We start from the raw sequence: 22,160 nt of genomic DNA, 5'->3' as shown, positions 1-22,160 counted from the left end.
TTCATGAATTATCTTTGAAAGACAGGGTCCTGAAAAAGGGGATAAAAGTTCCAACCTCGCTCTGTGCTGGTATGTAGACAGCTCCGAAAAATACAGATGAAAACTCTCTGGGTAAATACTGTGGTCTACAGCTTATCAGAAGATACTCTACCTCAGGCGAGCAAAACTTTGAGACTTCCTTAGATATCGTGCACCAGCTGTTGTTTACATAAAAGCCTAGGCCCCCGCGTCTTACCAGAAGCTGCTGATCTGTCATGCCGATAGTGTATAACCCGCCAGCTCTATGTTCTTAATGTCGTCGTCGACTCGGTGAAGCATAAAATATTACAGTTTTTAATGTCCCGTTGGTAGGATATACGTGCTTTCAGTCCATCCCATTTATTTTCCAGTGATTGAACGTTAGCTAGCAGAACGGAAGGCAAGGGCAGATTCGCCTGGTCCTCACAAGACACCCTGATCTTTTGCCTCGAAATCTCAGTTTCCTTCTTTAGCGAATCACGGGGATCGGGGCCTGGTCGGGTGTCAACAGTATATCCCTCGATGTCCGACTCATTGAAGAAAAACTCTTCATCCAGTTTGAGGTGAGCAATCCCAGTTCTGATGTTAAGAAGTTATTTTCGGTCATAGGAGACGGTAGCAGCAACATTGTGTACAAAACAAGTTACGAACAACACGAAAAAACAAACAAAATAGCATGATTGGTTGAGGGCCGATAAGACGGCAGCCCTACCCATTGGCGCCATCACGTGTGTGCGTGCGTAGTCATACCTGAAAGTGGAAGATCCCAGCATAGCCCTCTTGGAAGGACTGACCATGTGGGACCACTCGGTGGAGCAGCCTCTCATTGAGGGTTAGAGAGGCTATGGCTGCTAGGAGCCAGCAATCACCTGATGGAGGGAGGAGGGAGAGAGAGAGGGGAGAAAGAGAGGGGAGTGAGAGAGAGGGGAGAAAGAGAGGAGAGTGAGAGAGAGGGAGGGACAGAAAGAGGGGGAGGGAGGGAGGATAAGACAGATAGACAGAGAGAGAGATTGTTGCAATCATTTAACTAGAATGTCCAGCAGGTGGAGTGTGTACCAGGGTGTGCTTGTGTATGGTTGTCAGCCAAGGCCCATCCAGCTCTGGTCCAGGGCCCACCCAGCTCTGGTCCAGGGCCCACCCAGCTCTGGTCCAGGGCCCACCCAGCTCTGGTCCAGGGCATTAGTATGGCGTTAGTCCCTCTAGGAAGAAAGCTGCACTAACAACCAAGTACTACCGTTACTACCTACTATTACCTACTGTCCTGCCCCATAGTCCAACTCCGTTCTATGGAAGAGCATTTTCCACATTCACTTGAACATGTGAACGTGGTACATTTTTTGGCGTTTGATTTCTTTGGACAGCTACCACAGTACAGCACTTTACTTTAATGGAGGCAAATTAGACAGGCCTCACAGTGGTGACTGAGGTCTTGTAAAAGCATGTTGTAAATATGGATGGAAGCAAGGCAAAGATCTGGATGAGATATTATATGGCTGTGGTGTGTGGCACTATCACTGATAGGAGAGGGGGAGAAGACGGCACTATCACTGATAGGAGAGGGGGAGAAGACGGCACTATCACTGATAGGAGAGGGGGAGAAGACGGCACTATCACTGAGAGGAGGAGAAGACGGCACTATCACTGATAGGAGAGGGGGAGAAGACGGCACTATCACTGATAGGAGAGGGGGAGAAGACGGCACTATCACTGAGAGGAGGAGAAGACGGCACTATCACTGAGAGGAGAGGGGGAGAAGACGGCACTATCACTGATAGGAGAGGGGGAGAAGACGGCACTATCACTGATAGGAGAGGGGGAGAAGACGGCACTATCACTGAGAGGAGGAGAAGACGGCACTATCACTGATAGGAGAGGGGGAGAAGACGGCACTATCACTGATAGGAGAGGGGGAGAAGACGGCACTATCACTGAGAGGAGAGGGGGAGAAGACGGCACTATCACTGAGAGGAGAGGGGGAGAAGACGGCACTATCACTGATAGGAGAGGGGGAGAAGACGGCACTATCACTGATAGGAGAGGGGGAGAAGACGGCACTATCACTGATAGGAGGAGAAGACGGCACTATCACTGATAGGAGAGAGGGAGAAGACGGCACTATCACTGAGAGGAGAGGGGGAGAAGACGGCACTATCACTGAGAGGAGAGGGGGAGAAGAAGGCACTATCACTGATAGGAGAGGGGGAGAAGACGGCAATATCACTGAGAGGAGGAGAAGACGGCACTATCACTGAGAGGAGAGGGGGAGAAGAAGGCACTATCACAGAGGAGAGGGGGAGAAGAAGGCACTATCACTGATAGGAGAGGGGGAGAAGACGGCAATATCACAGAGGAGGAGAAGACGGCACTATCACTGAGAGGAGAGGGGGAGAAGAAGGCACTATCACTGAGAGGAGAGGGGGAGAAGAAGGCACTATCACTGATAGGAGAGGGGGAGAAGACGGCACGATCACTGAGAGGAGGAGAAGACGGCACTATCACTGAGAGGAGAGGGGGAGAAGAAGGCACTATCACTGAGAGGAGAGGGGGAGAAGAAGGCACTATCACTGAGAGGAGAGGGGGAGAAGAAGGCACTATCACTGATAGAAGAGGGGGAGAAGACGGCAATATCACTGAGAGGAGGAGAAGACGGCACTATCACTGATAGGAGAGGGGGAGAAGACGGCACTATCACTGAGAGGAGGAGAAGACGGCACTATCACTGAGAGGAGGAGAAGACGGCACTATCACTGAGAGGAGGAGAAGACGGCACTATCACTGAGAGGAGAGGGGGAGAAGACGGCAATATCACTGAGAGGAGAAGACGGCACTATCACTGAGAGGAGAGGGGGAGAAGAAGGCACTATCACTGATAGGAGAGGGGGAGAAGACGTCACTATCACTGAGAGGAGAGGGGGAGAAGACGGCAATATCACTGAGAGGAGGAGAAGACGGCACTATCACTGTGAGGAGAGGGGGAGAAGACGTCACTATCACTGAGAGGAGAGGGGGAGAAGAAGGCACTATCACTGATAGGAGAGGGGGAGAAGACGGCAATATCACTGAGAGGAGGAGAAGACGGCACTATCACTGAGAGGAGAGGGGGAGAAGACGTCACTATCACTGAGAGGAGAGGGGGAGAAGAAGGCACTATCACTGAGAGGAGAGGGGGAGAAGAAGGCACTATCACTGAGAGGAGAGGGGGAGAAGGCACTATCACTGAGAGGAGAGGGGGAGAAAACAGCACTATCACTGAGAGGAGAGGGGGGGAAGACGGCACTATCACTGAGAGGAGAGGGGGAGAAGACGGCACTATCACTGAGAGGAGGAGAAGACGGCACTATCACTGAGAGGAGGAGAAGACGGCACTATCACTGAGAGGAGAGGGGGAGAAGACGGCACTATCACTGAGAGGAGAGGGGGAGAAGACGGCACTATCACTGAGAGGAGAGGGGGAGAAGACGGCACTATCACTGAGAGGAGAGGGGGAGAAGACGGCACTATCACTGGTAGGGGGAGAAGACAGCACTATCACTGAGAGGAGAGGGGATGAAGATGGCACTATCACTGAGAGGAGAGGGGAAGAAGACGGCACTATCACTGAGAGGAGGAGAAGACGGCACTATCACTGAGAGGAGGAGAAGACGGCACTATCACTGATAGGAGAGGGGGAGAAGACGGCACTATTACTGATAGGAGAGGGGGAGAAGACAGCACTATTACTGAGAGGAGAGGGGGAGAAGACGGCACTATCACTGATAGGAGAGGGGGAGAAGACGGCACTATCACTGAGAGGAGGAGAAGACGGCACTATCACTGATAGGAGAGGGGGAGAAGACGGCACTATTACTGATAGGAGAGGGGGAGAAGACGGCACTATTACTGAGAGGAGAGGGGGAGAAGACGGCACTATCACTGATAGGAGAGGGGGAGAAGACGGCACTATCACTGAGAGGAGGAGAAGACGGCACTATCACTGATAGGAGGAGAAGACGGCACTATCACTGATAGGAGAGGGGGAGAAGACGGCACTATCACTGATAGGAGAGGGGGAGAAGACGGCACTATTACTGAGAGGAGGAGAAGACGGCACTATCACTGATAGGAGAGGGGGAGAAGACGGCACTATTACTGATGGGAGAGTGGGAGAAGACGGCACTATCACTGAGAGAAGAGGGGGAGAAGACGTCACGTCACTATCACCCTCTCCTCTCCTCTCAGTGATAGGGGGAGAAGAAGGCACTATCACTGAGAGGAGAGGGGGAGAAGACGGCTAAGGTAAACTAAAGTTTAAAAAAGTAAATCAATCAAAAAGTAACACAATAAACTAACAATAGCGAGACTATATACAGGGAGTACCATTACCGAGTCAATGTGCGGGGGTACAGGTTAGTCGAGGTAATTTGTAAAGTGACTATGCATAGATAATAAACAGCGAGTAGCATCAGTGTAAAAAACGGGGGAGGAAAGAGAAGACGGCAAGATTACGCGGTTGTCTTACCTAGCTACTTTAAGTTGAATGCACTGACTAAGTCACTCTGGATAAGAGCGTCTGCAATTAAAACAAACCAAATGTAAATGTGATTCTGGTTCTCCTTCCATCTTGTACAAGTCAAGGACGAGGCTATTGGGGTTTTAGCAAAGAGACTTTCAGCTAGTGGGCTATTAGACGTTAGACGTGTTTAAAGATGTCCCCTTCCCTCTAGAAGTGTTTAAAGATGTCCCCTTTCCTCTAGAAGTGTTTAAAGATGTCCCCTTTCCTCTAGACGTGTTTAAAGATGTCCCCTTTCCTCTAGAAGTGTTTAAAGATGTCCCCTTTCCTCTAGAAGTGTTTAAAGATGTCCCCTTCCCTCTAGACGTGTTTAAAGATGTCCCCTTTCCTCTAGAAGTGTTTAAAGATGTCCCCTTCCCTCTAGACGTGTTTAAAGATGTCCCCTTTCCTCTAGAAGTGTTTAAAGATGTCCCCTTTCCTCTAGACGTGTTTAAAGATGTCCCCTTCCCTCTAGAAGTGTTTAAAGATGTCCCCTTCCCTCTAGAAGTGTTTAAAGATGTCCCCTTTCCTCTAGAAGTGTTTAAAGATGTCCCCTTCCCCCTAGAAGTGTTTAAAGATGTCCCCTTCCCTCTAGAAGTGTTTAAAGATGTCCCCTTTCCTCTAGACGTGTTTAAAGATGTCCCCTTTCCTCTAGAAGTGTTTAAAGATGTCCCCTTTCCTCTAGACGTGTTTAAAGATGTCCCCTTTCCTCTAGACGTGTTTAAAGATGTCCCCTTTCCTCTAGAAGTGTTTAAAGATGTCCCCTTTCCTCTAGAAGTGTTTAAAGATGTCCCCTTCCCTCTAGAAGTGTTTAAAGATGTCCCCTTTCCTCTAGAAGTGTTTAAAGATGTCCCCTTTCCTCTAGAAGTGTTTAAAGATGTCCCCTTCCCTCTAGAAGTGTTTAAAGATGTCCCCTTTCCTCTAGAAGTGTTTAAAGATGTCCCCTTTCCTCTAGAAGTGTTTAAAGATGTCCCCTTCCCTCTAGACGTGTTTAAAGATGTCCCCTTTCCTCTAGAAGTGTTTAAAGATGTCCCCTTCCCTCTTATTACTTCAAGTAGAGCCGGGACAGTTGAAACCATAACAACCTCTTGTCGCAGGCATTCTGCTGATACAGTAAGGTTCATTATGGTAAGTAGCCTAATACTGGAGAAATTTCAAGTTTGAAATGAAATCCATGTGCTAATATGGGTGATTGTTAAATCGGACAAACTAGTAGTATTAGTTTAGAAGATAATAAAATAAAACCTGTGGTACACATTAATGTTATAAAGTATAATTATATTTATTGTTATTGTATCAACTCAGACAATTTACGGATTTATGGATTTTTGTCCGTATCGCCCAGCTCTAACTTCTAGTAGTATCTATTTAGCTAGACAAGCACCCCATAGCAACATAAACACCCCGATAGCAACATAAACACCCCCATAGCAACATAAACACCCCCATAGCAACATAAACACCCCCATAGCAACATAAACACTTCCATAGAAACATAAACACCCCCATAGCAACATAAACACCCCCATAGCAAGATAAACACCCCATAGCAACATAAACACCCCATAGCAACATAAACACCCCATAGCAACATAAACATCCCCATAGCAACATAAACACCCCATAGCAACCTTTTGTAGCGCCGGCAGTCCTTTATTTATTAGCCATTCACACAGTTTCCATCTTCAGACAGGGACAGGTGACTTTTACTGGAGGGCCATTCTATTGAGGGATGAAGCTGACCCGAGGTGGACCGGGCTATGGACTGTGACGGGAGGGAGGAGCGCCCTGTTCAAATAGAACAGTAATCTGTACCGCTCGGCCATGTTGTCAACATGGTGCATCATTCAGAAACATACATCTCTTTTGCATAAAATAAATGTTTGAATTGTAATTGGGAAGGCAAATTCCTTTTGCATGTGAAAACACAGAATCCTATTGTGTCCCTGTCCAATCAGAACTCACGTAGAGCTCCCTGTCCAATCAGAATTCACGTAGAGCTCCCTGGCCAATCAGAACTCACGTAGAGCTCCCTGTCCAATCAGAACTCAACACAGAATCCTACTCCATGTGCTAAACCTACGTCACATTTAAGTGGATCCGTCTTTGCCACCAGGTCAAAACGTGGCACCTGGCTCACGACCAGGAGGGAGGGTTCCAAAAGGAATGAGATCAACCCGCTCCACCTGAAGCATGCTGGGGCATTAATAGAACTCCCTCACTAACGTAGCTATTAACCTTCTATACAGCCACAGTCTGGGGCATTAATAGAACTCCCTCACTAACGTAGCTAGTAACCTCCTATACAGCCACAGTCTGGGGCATTAATAGAACTCCCTCACTAACGTAGCTAGTAACCTCCTATACAGCCACAGTCTGGGTCATTAATAGAACTCCCTCACTAACGTAGCTAGTAACCTCCTATACAGCCACAGTCTGGGTCATTAATAGAACTCCCTCACTAACGTAGCTAGTAACCTCCTATACAGCCACAGTCTGGGGCATTAATAGAACTCCCTCACTAACGTAGCTAGTAACCTCCTATACAGCCACAGTCTGGGGCATTAATAGAACTCCCTCACTAACGTAGCTAGTAACCTCCTATACAGCCACAGTCTGGGTCATTAATAGAACTCCCTCACTAACGTAGCTAGTAACCTCCTATACAGCCACAGTCTGGGTCATTAATAGAACTCCCTCACTAACGTAGCTAGTAACCTCCTATACAGCCACAGTCTGGGTCATTAATAGAACTCACCTCCCTGGCCAATCAGAACTCCGAGAGCTTGTTCCTGGCCAATCAGAACTCACCCAGAGGAAGTCTCTGTCCAATCAGAACTCACGTAGAGTTCCCTGGCCAATCAGAACTCAGAGAGCTTGTTCCTGGCCAATCAGAACTCCCCCAGAGGTAGTCTCTGTCCAATCAGAACTCACGTAGAGCTCCCTGGCCAATCAGAACTCAGAGAACTTGTTCCTGGCCAATCAGAACTCACCCAGAGGTAGTCCGTGGCCAATCAGAACTCACCCAGAGGTAGGCCCTGGCCAATCAGAACTCACGTTAAGCTCCCTGGCTAATCAGAACTCACCGAGAGCTTTTCCCTGGCCAATCAGAACTCACCTAGAGCTCCCTGGCAGATGTCTGTTCTGGTAGCTCCTCCCAGGATGAACTGAGGGTCGTCTGTCAGCTCCTGGAGGGAAGGAAAGGGGAGGATTACATTAGACTATGGTAAGAGTCATTTACAGTAGACTGTTGGGGAGAGGGACGGCTCAGCAAACAGCCATTCTTGGGCTGTCTTTTCCCTATGGGAGTGTCAACTTCATTTACAATACATTACAGATACAACATTTATACTCTGTCTATTTTTATCACTGATGCTTCTAGTTGTTCGGACAGCTGAGCATATCTGGCTCTTGAGTAATTCTAGAACATAATATGTAACTCAGGTAAACAAGTGGCAAATCTAGGAAGTGGTCAGAGGAAACCTGGTCAACAGCTGCACTGATTGGTCTTTATTGGACTGAGAGGTTCCCTCCTCTTCTTGTCTCTACTTGTCCCATACTGCCAGTCGGTCCCACATGCCAGCCATACAACAAGTGCAGGAGTAGGGTGTGACAGGCATGCAGCGTGTGGGCTAGACTATCTAGCTGTCTTTACAACTACATGGATCAACCTAAATTAGATTTGAACGTGGACTGCCCTGTGCTTGAATGGTAACAGGTGCAGGGCGTGACAGAGGCCGTGTTGTAGACAGCATCCAAACTGTGATGTATCACGGGTCAATTTTGCTCTGAAAACCTCTTCTTCTCCGTAGGGTTTTCAGCGGTTAGCTTCGGTTGGCTCTGTGTGAACTACAATTCCTGATACTGTGTTTTAACGTTTAGAAACGTTAATCGTCAACGGTTGTGAAACAGTTTGAAACATATGCTGATTTGCCCACTTATCTTTCATATTAGCGAGAAAGAATCTTTCAAATAAAAATTTATTAACTTCCTGAAGCAGACAGCCGACCAACTACACCCACTTCCTCCACCGTGTTAGCTTAGACACAGGTGTTCAGAGTACACTAGATAGATAATTAGCACATGTGGTCACCCCTCTCTCTCTCTCTCAAAAAGGGAAAATAAATAAACATAAATATTGGTTGTATTTATAATGGTGTTTGTTCTTCACTGGTTGCCCTTTTCTTGTGGCAACAGGTCACACATTTTGCTGCTGTGATGGCACACTGTGGTATTGCACCCAGTAGATATGGGAGTTTATCAAAATTGGGTTTGTTTTCTAATTATTTGTGGTTCTGTGTAATCTGAGGGAAATATGTGTCTCTAATATGGTCATACATTTGGCAGGACGTTAGGAAGTGCAGCTCAGTTTCCACCTCATTTTGTGGGCAGTGAGCACATAGCCTGTCTTCTCTTGAGAGCCAGGTCTGCCTACGGCGGCCTTTCTCAATAGCAAGGCAGTACTCACTGAGTCTGTACATAGTCAAAGCTTTCCTTAAGTTTGGGTCAGTCACAGTGGTCAGGTATTCTGCCACTGTGTACTCTCTGTTTAGGGACAAATAGCATTCTAGTTTGCTCTGTTTTTTTTGTTAATTAATTCCAATGTGTCAAGTAATTATTATTTTGTTTTCTCATGATTTGGTTGGGTTTAATTGTGTTGCTGTCCTCTCTCTCTAGCTCTCTCTCTCTCTCCCTCTCCCCCCCCTCTCTCTCTCCTTCCCTCTCTCTCCTTCCCTCTCTCACCGTGGGTCTCATCCATTCCACATCCCTGGTCTTGGCAGAGAAGGGGGCCAGTTCCTTGAAGCCCAGAGAGGGAGGCTCGGCTAGGAAGTAGGGGTCCTGGAACAGACACCCCGTCTCCAGACACTCCTGCCTCAAAGCCTCATAGTCCTGGTTGAATGAATTGAATAAACATAACTCACACTGTGCATCAATAAATACAGAATCAAGATGTGCATTAAACAGATACTGAATGATTAAACAGGTATTTCCTCGATGGTAAGTAAATAACATAAAAGGCTGTGTTCCAAATGACACCCTATTCCCTATTGGTCCCGGACAAATGTGGTGCACTATATAGGGAATAGGGCCCTGGACAAAAGTAGTGCACCCTATTCCCTATCGGCCCTGAACAAACGCAGTGCACCCTATTCCCTATGGGCCCTGAACAAATGTAGTGCACCCTATTCCCTATGGGCCCTGGACAAATGTAGTGCACCCTATTCCCTATGGGCCCTGAACAAATGTAGTGCACCCTATTCCCTATGGGCCCTGAACAAACGTAGTGCACCCTATTCCCTATGGGCCCTGGACAAATGTAGTGCACTATATAGGGAATAGTGCCCTGGACAAACGTAGTGCACCCTATTCCCTATGGGCCCTGGACAAACGTAGTGCACCCTATTCCCTATGGGCCCTGGACAAATGTAGTGCACCCTATTCCCTATGGGCCCTGGGCAAACGTAGTGCACCCTATTCCCTATGGGCCCTGGACAAATGCAGTGCACTATATAGGGAATAGGGCCCTGGACAAACGCAGTGCACTATAAAGGGAATATGGCTCCATTTGGGACACAAAGTTACAAAACAAAACAATTAAACAAACAAACAAACTGACCTGGTTAAGGAAAGGTACGGCGTGGTCGTTGGAGCCCATTCCCTCAGCTTGCAGTCTGCTGGTGGCTATGCTAGCAGAGATTCCCCCTGACATTCTGACACAGGACAGGACATACAGTGAGCTCCAAAAGTATTGGGACAGTGACCCATTTTTGGGGGGTTTGGCTCTGTTCTCCAGCACTTTGGATTTGAAATGATACAATGACAAAAGTACAGACTGTCCGCTTTAATTTGAGGGTATTTTCATCCATATCGGGTGAACCGTTTAGAAATTACAGCACTCTTTGTACATAGTCCCTCCCATTTTAGGGGAACAAAAGTATTGGGACAAATTCACTTATATTTGTATTAAAAGTATACAGAAGTTTAGTATTTGGTCCCATATTCCTAGCACGCAATGATTACATTAATGTGGATTCTACCATTATTACAGATAATCCTGAATGAATCGTGAATAATGATGAGACAGAAAGTTACAGACACACAAATATCACCCCCCCCAAAATGCTAACCTCCCCTGTTATTGTAATGGTGAGAGGTTAGCATGTCTTGGGGATATGATATAAAAGGCTAACCTCCCCTGTTATTGTAATGATGAGAGGTTAGCATGTCTTGGGGATATGATATAAAAGGCTAACCTCCCCTGTTATTGTAATGGTGAGAGGTTAGCATGTCTTGGGGGTATGATATAAAAGGCTAACCTCCCCTGTTATTGTAATGATGAGAGGTTAGCATGTCTTGGGGATATGATATAAAAGGCTAACCTCCCCTGTTATTGTAATGGTGAGAGGTTAGGATGTCTTGGGGGTATGATATAAAAGGCTAACCTCCCCTGTTATTGTAATGGTGAGAGGTTAGCATGTCTTGGGGGTATGATATAAAAGGCTAACCTCCCCTGTTATTGGTAATGGTGAGAGGTTAGCACGTCTTGGGGGTATGATATAAAAGGCTAACCTCCCCTGTTACTGTAATGGTGAGAGGTTAGCATGTCTTGGGGGTATGATATAAAAGGCTAACTTCCCCTGTTATTGGTAATGGTGAGAGGTTAGCACGTCTTGGGGGTATGATATAAAAGGCTAACCTCCCCTGTTACTGTAATGGTGAGAGGTTAGCATGTCTTGGGGGTATGATATAAAAGGCTAACATCCCCTGTTATTGTAGTGGTGAGAGGTTAGCATGTCTTGGGGGTATGATATAAAAGGCTAACCTCCCCTGTTATTGTAGTGGTGAGAGGTTAGCATGTCTTGGGGGTATGATATAAAAGGCTAACCTCCCCTGTTATTGTAATGGTGAGAGGTTAGCATGTCTTGGGGCTATAATATAAAAGGCTAACCTCCCCTGTTATTGTAATGGTGAGAGGTTAGCATGTCTTGGGGTTATGATATACAATGCTAAAATGTGTCACTATGCCCCTATACATTTGGAGCTCAGTGTACATACAGTCAGAGGCCTGGGTGGGTGCAGCATTGGCAAATCATTTACAAGACAACCAATAGTCTGCTGCTGTAGTAGGAGATCTCTCCTGACGGGCACAGGATATAAATAAGAGACTGGGTGGGTGCAGCAATGCACAGGCCACACCTGGGTTCAAATTATATTCGATATCATTTAAAATACATTAGCTGGGCTTGATTAAGCTTGTCTGTCTGCAAAATAGTCGTACAACTGAACCTACTCCCACCTGGGCCTCTAGGCAGGCTAAAGCTAACGGTCAAAGTATTTCAAATATTTTTTAAATAGTGTTTGAACCCACGTCTGGGACAGGCACAGGGCAGAAGGTATTAATAGCAGCAAGCTAAGCTAACAGCAGAGTGGCACACTGACACGAAGACTGCAGCACAGCAACCATCGATTCCAGTCTGTCTGTGTTTCTATTTTACTAGTGATCTGTGTTTGTCTATTCTGTTCTGGTTTTTTTCAACCAATGAACATCTGGTCTTGTGATCTGTCTGTCGACGTGTTATAGATTTGTCAGCTGATCTTTCCCACCAGCAGGGAGTCCGAGAGGTTTCAGAAAGATGTCCTCACTGCTCACCGATAACAGTTCCTGCTGAACACATGCCTGAACACTGACTATTCATTCATTGGTGTGTAATGACTCAGCTATTAAACTGAGTAATCTGTCTATTACCTAGTAGTCCATACTGGAAGACTTCATAGGAACCTCCGGGGCCATTTATTCCCTCTTTAGTTGTTAAGAGTGTATTTTTCAACGTTATAGTATTATCAATTCGTGTAATTTAGTTCATTGAGTTTCTGGTAATTGGTCTTTATGTGGAATAGATTTAACAGTGATGGAAATAATTATGTTAGTTATGTAAATACCCTGATTATGGTAGTTATGTAAATACCCTGATTATGGTAGTTATGTAAATACCCTGATTATGGTAGTTATGTAAATACCCTGATTATGGTAGTTATGTAAATACCCTGATTATGGTAGTTATGTAAATACCCTGATTATGGTAGTTATGTAAATACCCTGATTATGGTAGTTATGTAAATACCCTGATTATGGTAGTTATGTAAATACCCTGATTATGGTAGTTATGTAAATACCATGATTATGGTAGTTATGTAAATACCCTGATTATGGTAGTTATGTAAATACCCTGATTATGGTAGTTATGTAAATACCCTGATTATGGTAGTTATGTAAACACACTGAATATGGTAGTTATGTAAATACCCTGATTATGGTAGTTATGTAAATACCCTGATTATGGTAGTTATGTAAATACCCTGATTATGGTAGTTATGTAAACACACTGAATATGGTAGTTATGTAAACACACTGAATATGGTAGTTATGTAAACACACTGAATATGGTAGTTATGTAAACACACTGAATATGGTAGTTATGTAAATACCCTGATTATTGTAGAGTTATGTAATACCCTGATTATGGTAGTTATGTAAATACCCTGATTATGGTAGTTATGTAAACACACTGAATATGGTAGTTATGTAAACACACTGAATATGGTAGTTATGTAAACACACTGAATATGGTAGTTATGTAAACACACTGAATATGGTAGTTATGTAAATACCCTGATTATTGTAGAGTTATGTAATACCCTGATTATGGTAGTTATGTAATACCCTGAATATGGTAGTTATGTAATACCCTGATTATGGTAGTTATGTAAATACCCTGATTATGGTAGTTATGTAAATACCCTGATTATGGTAGTTATGTAAACACACTGAATATGGTAGTTATGTAATACCCTGAATATGGTAGTTATGTAAATACCCTGATTATGGTAGTTATGTAAATACCCTGATTATGGTAGTTATGTAAATACCCTGATTATGGTAGTTATGTAAATACCCTGATTATGGTAGTTATGTAAACACACTGAATATGGTAGTTATGTAAATACCCTGATTATTGTAGAGTTATGTAAATAGAGCTGGGTGTTAGAGACAAGGTGCTAGGTGTTAGGGTGCTAGGTGTTAGGGTGCTAGGTGTTAGGGATAGGGTGCTAGGTGTTAGGGATAGGGTGCTAGGTGTTAGGGATAGGGTGCTAGGTGTTAGGGATAGGGTGCTAGGTGTTAGGGATAGGGTGCTAGGTGTTAGACACTTCCGCCTAAATGCGCGACGAGTCTGGTGGACCATCGTTAGCCAATACAGAAAGCCGGGAGACGCTCCCGGTGCATAGGCAGTAATTGGCTTAATCTACCAACCAATCATCTGCCACAACACCTTCCCCCTAACCCTCCCCACGCCTCATAGTCGTGTGATTTGCTAAAATTAAGTAATGACAAATACTTTGATCAGAAGGTCACTCCCATAGAATTCTATGGCCACTCCCACTAAGGCCAACTTTGAATGGGTGATATCCCATGTGTGAATGGGTGATATCCTACTGTGTGAATGGGTGATACCACATGCGTGAATGGGTGATATCCCATGCGTGAATGGGTGATATCCCATGTGTGAATGGGTGATATCCTACTGTGTGAATGGGTGATATCCTACTGTGTGAATGGGTGATATCCTACTGTGTGAATGGGTGATATCCCATGTGTGAATGGGTGATATCCCATGTGCGAATGGGTGATATCCCATGTGCGAATGGGTGATATCCCATGCGTGCATGGGTGATATCCCATGTGTGAATGGGTGATATCATATTGTGTGAATGGGTGATATCCCATGTGTGAATGGGTGATATCCTACTTTGTGAATGGGTGATATCCCATGTGTGATATCCCATGTGTGAATGGGTGATATCCTACTGTGTGATATCCTACTGTGTGAATGGGTGATATCCTACTGTGCAATAGCCTGGGGACGAGGTTATGGTTAGGTTGAAATGGGAGACAGAGACAGCAACATCTATCTAACAAGCCAGCCCCCCCCACTCCCACAAAAAAGAGATGAAAAGCTGATACCTTTAGTCTGTGAGCAAGCTGTGGAGAAATGAGAGAAAGGATTCATGTCTGTAACCGATAGTAACCGATAGGACTTTAGAAACAGGGTTTAGTATGTTGCATTCAGAACGGTCATTAAGACCCTAACAGCTTACAGACAGTAGGCAATTAAGGTCACAGTTATGAAAACTTAGGACACTAAAGAGGCCTTTCTACTGACTCTGAAAAACACCAAAAGAAAGATGCCCAGGGTCCCTGCTCATCTGCATGAATGTGCCTTAGGCATGCTGCAAGGAGGCATGAGGACTGCAGATGTGGCCAGGGAAATAAATTGCAATGTCCGTACTGTGAGACGCCTAAGACAGAGCTATAGGGAGACAGGACAGACAGCTGATCGTCCTCACAGTGGCAGACCACGTGTAACAACACCTGCGCAGGATCGGTACATCCGAACATCACACCTGCAGAACAGGTACAGGATGGCAACAACAACTACCCGAGTTACACCAGGAACCCACAATCCCTCCATCAGTGCTCAGAATGTCCGCAATAGGCTGAGAGAGGCTGTACTGAGGGCTTGTAGGCCTGTTGTAAGGCAGGTCCTCACCAGACATTACCGGCAACAACGTTGCATATGGGCACAAACCCACCGTCGCTGGACCAGACAGGACTGGCAAAAAGTGCTCTTCTCTGACAAGTCGCGGTTTTGTCTCACCAGGGGTGATGGTCGGATTCGCGTTTATCGTCGAAGGAATGAGCGTTACACCCAGGCCTGTACTCTGGAGCGATTTGGAGGTGGAGGGTCCGTCATGGTCTGGGGGGGTGTGTCACAGCATCATCGGACTGAGCTTGATTCCCCCAGAGATGTCCGGGATTCCCCCCAGAAATGTCCCGGGAACTTGCAGGTTCCTTGGTGGAAGAGTGGGGTAACATCTCACAGCAAGAACTGGCAAATCTGGTGCAGTCCATGAGGAGGAGATGCACTGCAGTACTTAATGCAGCTGGTGGCCACACCAGATACTGACTGTTACTTTTGATTTTGACCCCCCCCCCCTTTGTTCAGGGACACATTATTCAATTTCTGTTAGTCACATGTCTGTTGAACTTGTTCAGATTATGTTTCAGATGTTGAATCTTGTTATGTTCATATAAAAATTTACAAATGTTAAGTTTGCTGAAAATAAACGCAGTTGACAGTGAGAGAACGTTACATTTTTTTGCTGAGTTTAGTAATAAATCAGGACATTTGTCCTGTGTTAGGCAGTTTCATTTGATATCAAAACATATCTGTACTGTGTTAGGCAATGTGAAGTCCTCATTCTGCATGGGAAAAGGAACAATACAGATTCTCTCTCTGCTTTATTGGCATGGGAAATATATGTTTACATGAAATAGATAATAAACAAATCATTTACAGTACATTACACTCACAAAAGTTCCAAAATAATAAAGACATTTCAAATGTGTTGTAATGATGTGCAAATAGTTAAAGTACAAAAGGGAAAATAAATAAACATAAATATGGGTTGTATTTACAATTGTGTTTGTTCTTCACTGGTTGCCCTTTTCTTGTGGCAACAGGTCACAAATATTGCTGCTGTGATTGCACACTGTGGTATTTCACCCAGCTTCGAGTCTTCTTGGGTATGATGCTACAAGCTTGGCACACCTGTATTTGGGGAGTTTCTCCCATTCTTCTCTGCAGATCCTCTCGAGCTCTGTCAGGTTGGATGGGGAGCGTTGCTGCACAGCTATTTTCAGGTCTCTCCAGAAATGTTACATCGGGTTCAAGTCCGGGCTCTGGCTGGGCCACTCAAGGACATTCAGAGACTTCTCAGGGAGCCACTCCTGCGCTGTCTTGGCTGTGTGCTTAAGGTCGTTGTCCTGTTGGAAGGTGAACCTTCGCCCCAGTCTGAGGTCCTGAGCGCTCTGGAGCAGGTTTTCATCAGGGATCTCTCTGTACTTTGCTCCGTTCATCTTTTCCTCGATCCTGACTAGTCTCCCAGTCCCTGTCGCTGAAAAACATCCCTACAGCATGATGCTGCCACCACCATGCTCCACCGTAGGGATGGTGCCAGGTTTCTTCCAGACGTGACGCTTGGCATTCAGGCCAAAGAGTTCAATCTTGGTTTCATCAGACCAGAGAATCTTGTTTCTCATGGTCTGAGAGTCCGTTAGGTGCCTTTTGGCAAACTCCAAGCAGGCTGACATGTGCCTTTTACTGAGGAGTGGTTTCGTCTGGCCACTCTACCATAAAAGGCCTGATTGGTGGAGCGCTGCAGAGATGGGAGAACCTTCCAGAAGGACAACCATCTCCACAGAGGAACTCTGGAGCTCTGTCAGAGTGACCATTGGGTTCTTGGTCACCTCCCTGACCAAGGCCCTTCTCCCCCGATTGCTCAGTTTGGCCGGGCGGACAGCTCTAGGAAGAGTCTTGGTGGTTCCAAACTTCTTCCATTTAAGAATTATGGAGGCCACTGTGTTCTGGGGACCTTCAATGCTGCGGAAAGTTTCCGGACCCTTCCCCAGATCTGTCCCTCTATACAATCTGGTCTCGGAGCGCTACGGACAATCCCTTTGACCTCATGGCTTGGTTTTTGCAAAGACTGTGGGACCTTATATAGACAGCTGTGTGCCTTTCCAAATCATGTCCAATCAATTGAATTTACCACAGGTGGACTCCAATCAAGTTGTAGAAACATCTCAAGGACGATTGATGGAAACAGGATGCAACTGAGCTCAATTTGGAGTCTCATAATAAAGGGTCTGAATATTTATTTAAATAAGGTATTTATGTTTTTATTTTATTATTTCTAAAAACCTGTTTTCATTTAGTCATTACAGGGTAGTGTGTGTAGATTAATGAGGTAAACATTGGAATTTACTCAATTTTAGAATAAGGTTGTAATGTAACAAAATGTGGAAAAAGTTAAGGGGTCTGAATACTTTCTGAACTCTCTCTCTCATTCTCCTTAATGGAAAATCTAATATAAACATTAACCAACATGGACAACCCAGTAGTGTTTAGTATGACAAAACAGTTCTCAAACACTTGACTGGCATTCTAATGAGAGAGAGAGACAGACACACAGAGACAGACACAGAGAGCGAGAGAGACACTCAGAGAGAGACACAGACAGACAGACAGACAGACAGACAGACAGACAGACAGACAGACAGACAGACAGACAGACAGACAGACAGAGAGAGAGAGAGAGAGAGAGAGAGAGAGAGAGAGAGAGAGAGAGAGAGCGAGAAACAGAGAGTGAGAGAGACACAGAGAGAGAGAGAGAGAGAAACAGAGAGTGAGAGAGAGACAGAGAGAAACAGAGAGTGAGAGAGAGACAGAGAGTGAGAGAGAAACAGAGAGTGAGAGAGAAACAGAGAGTGAGAGAGAAACAGAGAGTGAGAGAGACACAGAGAGAGAGAGAGAGACACAGAGAGAGAGACCCAGACACACAGAGAGAGAGACACACAGATAGAGAGAGACAAAGATAGAGAGAGAGAGACCCAGACAGACAGACAGACAGACAGACAGACAGACAGACAGACAGACAGACAGACAGACAGAGAGTTGGAGAGAGGCAGAGAGAGAGAGAGAGAGAGAGAGAGAGAGAGAGAGAGAGAGAGAGAGAGAGAGAGAGACTCGCCTGGGAAGCAGCAGGTCATCGGAGTGAATAGACTGAATGCCATAAATCCATGAAGGTGGGGAGGGAATGGCATCCTATTCCCCATGGGCCCTGGTCAAAAGTAGTGCACTATAAAGTGAATAGGGGTGCCATTTGGGAGGCAGATGAGTCACATAGAGAGTACTCTGTTCAGTTCTGCAGGGAGGAATCCAACTTATCTACACCACAGCATCATAAAATCCCTTGTTATAGACAGTTACAAGCTGAATCAATGCTGTGTTAGTGCTTAAATTGGGCTGGAGCTCACTAGAACTGAGTCCTGCCACCTCAAATGTTCTGCCGCTTCAGTTCCTGCACCTCTTATAGAATATTAGTTTAGAAGTATTGCAGAGTTCCTGCACCTCTTATAGAATATTAGTTTAGAAGTATTGCAGAGTTCCTGCACCTCTTATAGAAAATTAGTTTAGAAGTATTGCAGAGTTCCTGCAAATATAAACCGTTCCGGCATTAAAATGTGTACCGGCACCTATTTTAGTCAAAGGTAAAAACTGCATTCTGTTTGTGTCTAAAAGAAACAAACCACATATACTTCTCCTCGGGGACATAAGGTCAGACTGTGAGAGTGCGACTCAGGCTAGTTTCACTCACTATGAGCCAAAGTCTCTCGAATTCTCAGAGAACAGCTGATTCATGCAGTCCTCGAGTCAAGTCATGTGTCGGGCCTTCGTCCTGGTCCCTGGTCTCAACTTCAACAACGCTCCGAAACAACTAGAGATGAGCCTGTCATCCACCCAGTGGGCTCCTCGGTGCCGTGGGTGTAACAGGGATCCTCAGTACTGTGGGTGTAACAGGGATCCTCAGTACTGTGGGTGTAACAGGACTCCTCAGTACTGTGGGTGTAACAGGGATCCTCAGTGCTGTGGGTGTAACAGGGATCCTCAGTGCTGTGGGTGTAACAGGGTGTAACAGGGATCCTCAGTGCTGTGGGTGTAACAGGGATCCTCGGTGCCGTGGGTGTAACAGGGATCCTCAGTGCTGTGGGTGTAACAGGGATCCTCAGTACTGTGGGTGTAACAGGACTCCTCAGTACTGTGGGTGTAACAGGGATCCTCAGTGCTGTGGGTGTAACAGGGATCCTCAGTACTGTGGGTGTAACAGGGATCCTCAGTACTGTGGGTGTAACAGGACTCCTCAGTGCTGTGGGTGTAACAGGGTGTAACAGGGATCCTCAGTACTGTGGGTGTAACAGGGTGTAACATGGTGTAACAGGACTCAGTACTGTGGGTGTAACAGGGTGTAACAGGGATCCTCAGTGCTGTGGGTGTAACAGGACTCCTCAGTACTGTGGGTGTAACAGGACTCCTCAGTACTGTGGGTGTAACAGGGTGTAACAGGGATCCTCAGTACTGTGGGTGTAACAGGGATCCTCAGTACTGTGGGTGTAACAGGGTGTAACAGGGATCCTCAGTGCTGTGGGTGTAACAGGGATCCTCAGTGCTGTGGGTGTAACAGGGTGTAACAGGGATCCTCAGTGCTGTGGGTGTAACAGGACTCCTCAGTACTGTGGGTGTAACAGGGATCCTCAGTGCTGTGGGTGTAACAGGGTGTAACAGGGATCCTCAGTGCTGTGGGTGTAACAGGACTCCTCAGTACTGTGGGTGTAACAGGGATCCTCAGTACTGTGGGTGTAACAGGGATCCTCAGTACTGTGGGTGTAACAGGGTGTAACAGGGATCCTCAGTGCTGTGGGTGTAACAGGGTGTAACAGGGATCCTCAGTGCTGTGGGTGTAACAGGGATCCTCAGTGCTGTGGGTGTAACAGGGTGTAACAGGGATCCTCAGTGCTGTGGGTGTAACAGGACTCCTCAGTACTGTGGGTGTAACATGACTCCTCAGTACTGTGGGTGTAACAGGGTGTAACAGGGATCCTCAGTGCTGTGGGTGTAACAGGGTGTAACAGGGATCCTCAGTACTGTGGGTGTAACAGGGTGTAACATGGTGTAACAGGACTCAGTACTGTGGGTGTAACAGGGTGTAACAGGGATCCTCAGTGCTGTGGGTGTAACAGGACTCCTCAGTACTGTGGGTGTAACAGGACTCCTCAGTACTGTGGGTGTAACAGGGTGTAACAGGGATCCTCAGTACTGTGGGTGTAACAGGACTCCTCAGTACTGTGGGTGTAACAGGACTCCTCAGTACTGTGGGTGTAACAGGGCTCCTCAGTACTGTGGGTGTAACATGACTCCTCAGTACTGTGGGTGTAACAGGACTCCTCAGTACTGTGGGTGTAACAGGACTCCTCAGTACTGTGGGTGTAACAGGACTCCTCGGTGATGTGGGTGTAACAGGACTCCTCAGTACTGTGGGTGTAACAGGGATCCTCAGTGCTGTGGGTGTAACAGGACTCCTCAGTACTGTGGGTGTAACAGGACTCCTCAGTACTGTGGGTGTAACAGGACTCCTCAGTACTGTGGGTGTAACAGGACTCCTCAGTACTGTGGGTGTAACAGGGCTCAGTACTGTGGTTGTAACAGGACTCCTCAGTACTGTGGGTGTAACAGGGTGTAACAGGGCTCCTCAGTACTGTGGGTGTAACAGGGTGTAACAGGACTCAGTACTGTGGGTGTAACAGGGCTCCTCAGTACTGTGGGTGTAACAGGACTCCTCAGTACTGTAGGTGTAACAGGACTCAGTACTGTGGGTGTAACAGGACTCCTCAGTACTGTGGGTGTAACAGGACTCCTCAGTACTGTGGGTGTAACAGGACTCCTCAGTACTGTGGGTGTAACAGGGATCCTCAGTACTGTGGGTGTAACAGGACTCCTCAGTGCTGTGGGTGTAACAGGGTGTAACAGGGCTCCTCACAAACTAATGTGGAGGTTCAGAGCACCATTCCACCGTCTGATTTATGTGTAAAAGTGTCTAATATTACTGCAAAATACACAATAATGTATTTATAACTTTTTATAAATTCCCCTGTGTGGTTTTGTTTCAGATTAGCGAAATATTATCTCTGAGAGTTCAGAACTATTTGTAATTTAATTTAGTTGAATTTAAATCATGCTCCTTCAACGTGTACCTGATTAACCCTCGTGTTGTGTTCGTTTCATGTTAATTAATTCTGTGTTCCCGGTCAAAAATGAACACCCCATTATAGCGGATTATTAATCCATAATAATACATATATTATCACCTAATGCTGTGTTAGATATTTTTATCAACTTAAGTTCTTGTGAACATTATAAGTTTTGAACTTTTATTTGCTATTTATGGCCTGTAGGCCTCATTGACCTGAGCTCATACAATTAGTTTTTGAGTAAAAAACAAAGAAGCATAATGTATGGATTATATTGACTATAACAAATACTCAGACTAAACATATTGTGCTATTTATCACAGACTACTTTGTGTCAAAGTTTAACAAGGACTCTCTCCTCCTCACCAGTGTCATGATCAAAGATATGATCAAGAGCCTCACATACAGTATATCGTTTGGTCATTGTGCTGCCATGGAATGAATTGTGAGCAAGGCCTCAAAAAAAGCTTTATATACCAGAGCTGCGAGGAAAGTTCTATATATTATTGAAACAACTTTGTGATTGTTTGTGAGAATGCCAACAGGTGTGGTTCCCGTGGGGGTTGCCATGGAAGCCAAGAACACACGTGCATGTGGGGGTCTAGGAGAGGAAGTGTGTCCATCTGATGAATGGGCATGTGCCTGAACTCAATTGTATTCACTAATTGCAGTCTCACCCATTCATTTCTAATGACCTGTCATTTTTTACCCGGAACACCACAGGTGTACAAAAGTTAAATAAAACACCCAAAATGTAATTAAAATCATCAAAATGTATTTTGTGTGTTTAGATGCCCTGTGTGGACAAAGTCATGGAACCTTATGACAATCAGATTAAATGAACTACATTTTTCAGGGAGAAAACTACGGTCCAATTCGACCGGAACACAGCAGGGGGGTTAAATATGC

At 45.7% G+C, this 22,160-nt stretch overlaps 1 protein-coding gene across 1 annotated transcript in view; it reads right to left on the bottom strand.

The window, feature by feature from the left end:
• The window catches only part of capn1a (calpain 1, (mu/I) large subunit a), a 52,140-nt gene that overhangs the window by 29,529 nt on the left and 451 nt on the right, over positions 1-22,160 (bottom strand). The window contains exons 2-5 of the mRNA XM_038990974.1: positions 10,164-10,257; positions 9,290-9,436; positions 7,665-7,734; positions 769-887 (exon numbers count right to left, since the gene is read on the bottom strand). Of these exons, the coding sequence (XP_038846902.1) occupies positions 769-887; positions 7,665-7,734; positions 9,290-9,436; positions 10,164-10,256 (429 nt within the window). The 5' untranslated portion in view covers position 10,257. The remainder of the gene's footprint in view (positions 1-768; positions 888-7,664; positions 7,735-9,289; positions 9,437-10,163; positions 10,258-22,160) is intronic.

The sequence above is a fragment of the Salvelinus namaycush genome, chromosome 4, assembly GCF_016432855.1.
Source record: "Salvelinus namaycush isolate Seneca chromosome 4, SaNama_1.0, whole genome shotgun sequence".
Taxonomy (NCBI): domain Eukaryota; kingdom Metazoa; phylum Chordata; class Actinopteri; order Salmoniformes; family Salmonidae; genus Salvelinus; species Salvelinus namaycush.
This window is presented reverse-complemented; position numbering and strand designations above follow the sequence as displayed.